The following is a 9,134-nucleotide window of genomic DNA, read 5'->3' as shown; positions in this document are numbered from 1 at the left end:
GATCGCCGCCCGGCAATGAATGGCCCCTCTTATAGGGCTTCATTCATTTATTGCTGTGAGTCATCTAAAGAAGAGGCGACCACTTTTGGTAATGTACAAAAGTTTTATTATTGAAGAGGAAGTTGCAATTACATGAAGGTGTTAAAAGTCAGTTCTCTGGCTGGTAGTAAACATGCCAGCGGGTTGCTTTTTTTTTTTTTTTTTTTTTGGGAAAAATAGAGATTGTGGATCCTGTAAGCTAAATCTCTATTAAATGTTATTGTATGTATGTTGTTCCGTTCACGTTTGAGTTGCTTTGCTGCGAATGAGGTTAGAACATGCTTTGTCCCCTTCCTTTCCATGCTCTTCGTGCTACCGTGGATAGCTACATTTTTAATTTGCAACAATCGTTCACTTTTTGAGATTTACTTGAGAATGTCGATTATTTTGGAACCTATGAAACAGTACTGTAAAATAAGGCCATCTTGATTTTCCTTTGTAAAGGAGGAAGACACTTGACTGCCTTTTGTGGCTGCCTTTTATTGCCTTCTCTCATTTAGTACAGAGCAAATATAACGGCAACTTACCTAATTGATGTATTGAAGGTAAAATAAGGTGTGCTAAACATAACATCCATCCATCCATTTTCTGAGCCGCTTCTCCTCACGCGGGTCGCGGGCGTGCCGGAGCCGAGCCCGGCTATCATCGGGCAGGAGGCGGGGTACACCCTGAACTGGTTGCCGGCCAATCGCAGGGCACATACAAACGCACTCGTATTCACACCTACGGACAATTTAGAGTCTTCGATCAACCTAGCATGCATGTTTTTGGCACGTGGGAGGAAACCGGAGCGCCCGGAGAAAAGCCACGCAGGCACGGGGAGGACATGCAAACTCCGCACAGGCGGGGCCGGGGATTGAACCCGGGTCCTCAGAACTGTGAGGCAGACGCTCTAACCAGTCGTCCGCCGTGCTAAACATTCATCATGTTTTGTTTTCCTTTTTACTCAATCCGACAAGACGACAGGACGCCACGTGAACAAAATAAAAAGTGCTTTGCATGCACCACATTTGAATCTATTGTTACTCAAATCTGCGGAGCGCATGCCAAAAATGCCTGTCGGGGCTCCTGAAATTAACCATTTACATGCCATGCGGGCGGGGGCTTCACGAATGGGCAAATAACGGAGGGAGCTCCAGTAATAGTCGGCTGAACAATGACACTGAAAATCACGCGAATGTTTCATTGGTAATCTCCGCACTTTAGATATGTCTCTAAATTAGCTAACCTTATCAAACCACTATGCTATCCACACAGCGAAATGTACTTTTATCATCATTCATGTTTTTTTTTTTTTGGAAAGTAACAATTGCAAACGTAAAGTATTGCTGGCTGCCCATTCTCTCTTCAATCGCACCATTAATGCATGCCCATAGAATGAGAAATAGGCATGTGCGTACAGTATTTCTGGTGCATGTGTCCATTTTATCTTCAGCAGAATTTAAAAATAAGATTTTGCGTGAAAATATACAGTATTTTCAGAACAGCCATCCATTTTCTACAGGGTTTGTCCTCATGAAGGCCTTTTGAGTTTGGGGCTGTAACACAAAAATTAAATTGTGGAACTGCAGCACCAAAAGAAATCGAGGAAAAGGTAGTGGTATGTATTCTCTCTCGATGCACTGTATATGCGCCACAACTCTTGTTTAACATTTTTGTTGTTGTTTGGATGAATGAACAAACGGGGATCAAAACAATTCCACTCACACTTTTGCGCTTGAGTGGATGAAGTACACATTCGTCCTTCCTTTAAGTTCTGAAGCGCCTACCTTGAAGCTTTAACTCAAATACAAAAAAATATTGCAAATGAATGCAATAAAAAAAATGCCCACCCCCTCCTATTTAAGCAATGTTTTAAAGCATTGCTTGCCGTGTTGTATCCCAGACAAAGGCAGTGTCTCGAGGGCATATCGTGCCCATGTCCAGTAGTAAATCATCGTCCGTCAATCAAAATCATGAGCAACATTGGCTTCTGGGTCACGTGACCGTTTTGGCATCTTTGCCGAGCGGGCAACGGTGGGCGGAGCTACTTGAGTCCTGGCCATCCTCTCTCCCCGCAGGAGGCCTCACCAGTGAAGGACAGGGGCGAGGGAGCGTAGAGGTCAGAGTCTGTGTCAGATTCACCCTCCGCTAGGATTGGCCTCACCTTGGCACAGAGCGGAGGTGGAGCTCCGCCTCCAGTCCCGGCCGCGGACCCGCCTCCGCCGCCACCGGATTCTGGAAAGAAAGACGGCCCGAAAAAGTCCTCCTTGGCCTGAGAGATGCTGAAGCCGCTGAAGGAGCGCTCCAGCTCCTCGTGGTCCACGGACGGAATGGAGAGGGACGTGTCGCTCTCAGCGTTGGCGGCATCCTGCGGACGACGCCTCTGCCTCCGGTGGCGTCTCCTGCTCAGGGAGCCGCTCTCTTGGCTGGAACGGTCATGGAGCGGAGCGGGCGGAGGGGGGAGGCGGAACAGTCGGGGGGAATCTCCGCCGCCGACGGGCGAGGGGGTATTGGCCACGCTGCTGTTCCAGGCCGGCTGGCTGACGGGGTGCTGCAGCTGATGCTGCCACGAGGTAGAAGGCCGACTGTTACTACCAGAGGCGGAACCCGCCGATCCCGCCGCACGCTCGATCGACAAAGGGTCTTTCTGCTCTAAAGACCCATCGGTGCACAAGACGTCCTTCATCTCCCGTTCCTGCTTGACCATCTCCTCCTTCTCCTTGCTCCCCTCTGGGCTGTGGTAAGGCGGCGCAGGATAAAGTTCTTTGGAGTTAAAAAAGGCCTCTGTCTCAGAGCGAGGGATGCCCATGCGTCGAATATACACATGGACCAGAAAATCCAGCTTTCCGTCCATGCAGACTACCTGCGGGCGGAAGGAAAGCACACAAAACCAGGATGGATTTGGAGAAACACACCAGGAGAACCACGCATCCATCCAACCAGAGCCGCCGTCCTCACCTGTTTCTCAACTTTGAGCAGACGTCCCATCATGCTCGGGTCCTCTGCGGCCTCCGCCTCAGCTTTTGAACCTTTACCCACTATTTGGTCAACTCTAGCAACAGAAAGTGTCAGATCTGAGTTTACAAATGCTATTCAGTTTTGCTACATACAGTAAGTAAGGTCAAAGGTAATTTGTGGATTTTCTGGTCTGAAAGATCATTTTGTGGTAAACCCTCGTGTTTCGTTTTAACAGTGCGGCTTTGAGACTATTTCATGGCTGCTCTAAAACACATATCTACTCATCATATACCTCATTTTACTGTGAAATAATTTTCTAACGATATTCAACACTTATATATATCAATGTGATGAGTGGCCCCAAACCTGAAAATGCTTAAGTTTGGTTGGCCATACAAATGTTCCGTTTTTTGGTAAAGCATTATGGTCTTGAGTGGACCTCTGCTCGTGTTTGTTAACAGAAAACTCCACACAGACGACCTTTGAAAAAGACAGCGCGTCTCGCTTTTACACTGTAATTATGTGAAAACAACATTCATTTTGATGATTTCATGCCAACAATGAGTAAACACATACAAACAACTTGCAACTACAGTGGAACCTCTAAATTCAGATAACCCTATAGTCGTACAATCCGTAATTCAGCGCAATTCAAAATGTGCTTTGCTTTTTATTGTGATGTCACCAAAATGTACCAGTAAAGGTGAAAATGAATTTACTCCGATCGAGGGGAAATGCTCGTTCCTGACTGCACAGTATAATATTGCTAAAGCGTGAAGTTATTCATCATAAAAGAAGACTATAATTTACACTGTAAAATTAGCTGTTCACGCTTAATGTGAAGACACGCACGCACCTTGCAAACAGGAATGTCACAATGCACATTTTCCACTGCGTCATCAAAAGCTGACAACGCAAATTTTGTTGTTGTTGTTTATTGACTATGATACTGTAACAATATAATATTAATTAATGTATATCCTTCTCCACTCTGACCAAATGACGAGCTGTTATATTTGAACTTGATCTAGTTGTATCGAGCAGCGGTCAACGTAATTTAAAATGAAAATGTTGTGGAAAATTAACTTTTGAATTACCGTGATTTCTCGTATATGTGCACCCATGTATAATACGAACACCCAAAGTTGACCTCAAAATTCTGGAAAACCCCTCTACCTATGTATAAAGGATTTTTGCAATGCATGATTTTGCTTCTACCCATATAATTAAAATGAAGTATTATTTGTATTTTGTTAGTTATTCTCAAAGAATTACTCTGTAGTTATAGACTTTATTTGAACACGTAATCCTTTTTTTTTTTTTTTTTTTAATTTTCTTGCTCTTATTTTGAAATTCGCAGCCCTACTTTTATTTAGTAAATTAGAAAAAACACAGTTGTGCTCATATGTTTGATTACCCCGGCCGAATTTGTAAGATGGGTACAATTGGTACACGAATGGGTACACGGAGGACCAGGCGAAACACGTTTAATTTGATTTTAATGGGATTCAAATGAAACGGTCAAGCATTGCAGAAAAGCATTCTCATTCAACAATACATAACCATAAAGAAATGAATGATGGTTGTTGTTCAGTCATCAGTCATAGTTAAAAAAAAATATATATATTTCACAAATTCTGCCAGTGTATGTAAATTTATGAGCACAACTATACATATATGCAGTCATACGTCCCCATGTCATATTGGAATGAAAGTGTAGGCCACACCTTTTTATAACCACTAGGTGGCGGTAGCATTTGGGAATGAAAGTGTGCATCTTTTTCCTAACCACTAGATGGCGGCATACATTTATAAAATGTGAATGTTTTTTCCATTTGCCCCAATACCTATGTATAATGCGCACTATTGACTTTTGCAAATTTTTGGGGGGAACAAAATGCGCATTATACACGAGAAATTACGGTACTTGTATACAAATAATTGGGTCTCTGGAGTGCCTACCCACCCATGCAGTGTGAAATTAAGCCGACCAAGAAAGCCTCCTCAGAACAGGCTAATTTCAGGAAAAATGAAACAAAATGGGTTGTGTTCAGTGTTCTCTAACTTTTGATCCTTTGAGTATTTTGAGAAAATCATGTCAGAGGAACGCTATTAAGACCCCTAGAAACCGATTTAAATTGTGGAAAAGGCGATGATTGTCGAGTCAACTTCGATTGACGGTTGCCCTCATTGATATTTTTTTCAGTAACTTGTCACTTTGCTGTGCACGCTTTTGCCTCCAAACACGTTCGTTCCCTCACTTTTTGCTATCCTCGGTCGTACTAATCGTCCATCGTGCAGCGGTAACGTTGATACATCGGCAAGTCGGTTCAACCCCTAACTGGTGTCAGTTTAAAAAAAAAAAAAAAAAGAGGTTCTAAACAGAAATAAATTGGATTTTGACTAGCATTGCATAAGTAATTGCTGGACCTTTGAGGTTCCACTGTGTCTGAAAATGAAGTGAGCATTTCCAAAAGAGTAATGTGCTGGTCTCAGATGTGCATACGAGTGAATGCATGCATAACATACACTGTACAGTCCAGGGTTTTACCTGTCTCCATTCGATATGAAGTGATGAATGAGAGAATAGGCTCCAGCCCCAAAATGCAACACTGCATGCAACATGTTCTTACAAGAATTTGGTAGGAAATTGTACCAAAACATAAGGACTATAAACTGAGTTTTTTTTTTCTTGAAACAGGAGTGTTCTGTTGAGCAAGCTTCAAAGTGAGTGTGCAACACACTCCACTCACAAATATGGCAGACATGCTGCACTGAAAACACCAGCAATTCCCATGATTCACCTTTCCTATGCACCACACCCCAATATTTTTTTGGCATTGTTTGTTTGAATTATTAAAAACCTTGAAATTTGGAAACTGGGCGTTTCTCAAAGATTCAAAAGAAACTTTTCAAGCAACCTATTTCTGTGCATCACTATTTGTACAGTATCCTGCTAAATGAATGTGAGAACATGCTCTTGCATACTTGTGATTTCATGCGTCATTACCATTTAATCCAGATGGTGGGGGGCGAGGGGGCTACTGTTATCTGTCTGTCCAGTTTGACATGAAGCAAAAGGACCCTCATCTGAGTGAGGCCACGTCACATGACTCAACATTGCCTTGATTTTAGTGCACATTAACCTTAGTTTGTGTCTGCACGCATTCCCTCACAGAATGAAACATCCAGGTGGCTTGAACTCAAAAGAGGGTCCTTCCGTCAAAACTATTAAGAAAAGTTAGCATGTACTGTAGCTGCTTCGACACTGAGGACAGTTCTTGCAAAATGGTCACTTTGGAGGTGCAAGTCTCTTGCCCTAACCTCGGACCCTCAGTGGACTTCTTATGGCGAGGTGTTGATGGGGGAGGGGCCCCAACAATCATATCTATCCTGGCAAAGCACACAGAGACGATATGAGCGCAATGCAGAAATGAAGCAAGGTGGCAAATCCCCGCTTTCAACATATTCCGTGTTTTCCTGTTGGAATACATTGAATGTAGTCTTCACGTTAGATCTTTAGCGCACAAAAACATGAGATCGTGCGCAGGAAAGGCTGGCGCCGCAAACAACAACACGTTGCAAACGGAGCTTCTCGTCAGTGAATTGTACGTTTTACAATGTCACTCATGTCAAAGAACTGAATACAACACATGTGGCTGATCGATGAAACAGGCAAAATGGCTTACGTGCACACGTGTGTATCCAGCAATCCTGGTCCATATCAAATAATCATCACCAGGATTTTAGAAGAAGCTATTCACTAAATCTACATTTCATACTGTACATAGCATAACCCGAGTGACACGCGCGTGTGTTGTGTCTCTCTCTCTCTTTCTTCATGGAGACATTGAGGCTCTGTCACGTGAGAATTATTAGGGTTGCCCTGTACGGTGAACGTGTGCTTGCCTGGATTGCAGGTTCTTAATGCGGGTCAGCATGTCCAGGTGGCCTGCAGAGTACTGCTCGATCACATCCATGACATCATACGGCCGAAGGCTCTCCTTGAATCTTCTCTTTGACACCAGGAACGTCATGATGCTGAGGGAAGATACATAATTCACCCTTAAATGTGATACTCACCCTCCCAAAATTCTGTGAAGGGATTCTTTTCATTTTGGCGGGAAATGAAAATGAATTATTGGGGGGGGGGGGATGATTTATCTTGGTCTCATTTTTCTATATGACAAAAACCTGGCATTTAAACAGTAAAGGGTAGACTTCCATACTTAACAAATTACCTTACAATTACCTACCTGCCTACCAACTTACTTAAATACCAGCAATAAAAATAGCCACTTTTAATATATTCCAATGTGCCCTACCGAGCTACAAAGCTACCTACCTACAGTTATTACCCCCCCGCCCCATTAGTTGCAATAGGCTACTGTAAATGACGTACTAGTATCCAAGCAACCTATCTGCCGACCATCCTACGTACCTTCCGAGTAGAAAAGTACAAACTTAGAGTCCCTACTAGGGGTTGTATTGTACGCCAAAAATCAAGGTTCAAATCATGGTTTTAAGATCTCGGCTCAGTTGACATTCGATGCTGTAAGGCAGGGGTGTCAAACTCATTTTTGTCGCGGGCCACACTGTGGTTACGGTTTCCGTCGGAGGGCCGTTATGACTGTGAAACCATACAAATTTTTAATATTTACACACGAAATGTAGGAACTCGTTTTGGAATCAGAAATCAAGGGTAATGGGGTTTTCAACTATTATTAATGTTTGGTAACACAGAATGCTTTCAATCTCTCAACGTTATCATTTATGATATATGACAATTTGAAATTGTGGTGCAGATTTGAACAAGAATCACGCGTGTTGACACACATGATTTTGCCTTTGCGGGCCACATAAATATCATTGAGATTTGAGATTTAAGATTTATTTTTATTGATTTAACCCTAAGATTTATTGAGGGTTGAGATTTAAGTGTGATTTGTGTGTGTGAATCCGAGTTGAAAACTTCTCATAGCTTTCTTCATCTTTACCCTATTTTCAAAACAACACAGCATAATTGGAAAGCTCGGTAAGAGAAACGGACGATATAATAATGATTAAATGAATGAAATCAGCATTGGACGCAAGGGAAAATACGAGCCATCGTGGCCGGTTGGGTAACGAAATGTTTGTGCAAATCTACCACTTTACATCACATTTGACGGAAGCATAGAAAAATAGATCATGCAGATGATCATATGGGTTCGAAAAATGACCTTACTCACATAGAATTCTTTCGCGGAAGGGTTGTCAGTTCTAAATTCAGGAAATGCTGTCAGAGAAGTCTAAAATGTGCATTTGTCTATAAAAGAATTTCAAAGTCGTGATTAAAACTAGGACACGTTTTCTACGTCGTCGGTATTGTTGTATAGCGGTAAGGCGAGTAGCGTGTTTAATGGTTTCAGGTTGAAGGAATTCAAAGCGGCCCTTGCATCCTTCGATTGTTCTGTATGAAAAAAGCTTGGACACCCCTGCACTAGAACAATAACTCAACAAACAGTCTGATGTTTACGGTTAAAAAGACATGAACGCTGAACAATTGTTCAATTCTAACAAAGATACACTGTACAAATACCGCTATCGTGAAAATAGTATGTAACATTTCCTACAGCTTGCAGGATGCTAAGAATATTTTCACGGACGACGCTAACAGAGCAGAGGAGACGTCAAAGTGAGCTCTTACCATATTGCTCGTATCGCAACCCTTAACCCTGGCGGCAATTCTTGAGCGACAAATTCACAGTGACAACTCTTGTCGTCGCCAACGTCCTCTCCTGGAAAGCTCGCCTCTACAGAACAAAGACAAGGACAATTTGAAGGGGTAAAAAAAAAAAAAAAAAGCTTACTTTGAGAGAAGATGCAAAGAAAAGCTGTTGCTTTTGTCTTTGACAGAGAAAAGTGTGATCAGTGACCAATAGTGACTCCATTGCAACATGCTGCCAATTTTGTTTGTCTTGAGTTTGTTGTCACATTTCCGTCGGGCCAATTCTACATTACTCGTGCACTCGCCGCAGTAGTCTCGCCACGCTGCACTATTTGCATATCTGTTGTTGACCGATACTGGCCACTCATGCCAGAGTAGCATCTGCTCCATTTGCACACTGACTGAGGAGCATCTGCGACATTTGCACAATCGACATTGTCCCAGA

At 42.8% G+C, this 9,134-nt stretch overlaps 1 protein-coding gene across 1 annotated transcript in view; it reads right to left on the bottom strand.

The window, feature by feature from the left end:
* Nucleotides 1-121: 121 nt before the first annotated feature.
* LOC133400027 (potassium voltage-gated channel subfamily KQT member 2-like) overlaps nucleotides 122-9,134 on the bottom strand; it is a 28,409-nt gene continuing 19,396 nt past the window's right edge. Inside the window, exons 12-16 of the mRNA XM_061672183.1 lie at nucleotides 8,669-8,774; nucleotides 6,889-7,020; nucleotides 6,304-6,372; nucleotides 2,980-3,073; nucleotides 122-2,884 (exon numbers count right to left, since the gene is read on the bottom strand). Of these exons, the coding sequence (XP_061528167.1) occupies nucleotides 2,066-2,884; nucleotides 2,980-3,073; nucleotides 6,304-6,372; nucleotides 6,889-7,020; nucleotides 8,669-8,774 (1,220 nt within the window). The 3' untranslated portion in view covers nucleotides 122-2,065. The remainder of the gene's footprint in view (nucleotides 2,885-2,979; nucleotides 3,074-6,303; nucleotides 6,373-6,888; nucleotides 7,021-8,668; nucleotides 8,775-9,134) is intronic.

This window comes from Phycodurus eques, chromosome 1 (genome assembly GCF_024500275.1).
Source record: "Phycodurus eques isolate BA_2022a chromosome 1, UOR_Pequ_1.1, whole genome shotgun sequence".
Lineage (NCBI taxonomy): Eukaryota > Metazoa > Chordata > Actinopteri > Syngnathiformes > Syngnathidae > Phycodurus > Phycodurus eques.
The sequence above is the reverse complement of the archived record's forward strand: the minus strand, read 5'-3'. Positions and strand labels throughout refer to the sequence as shown.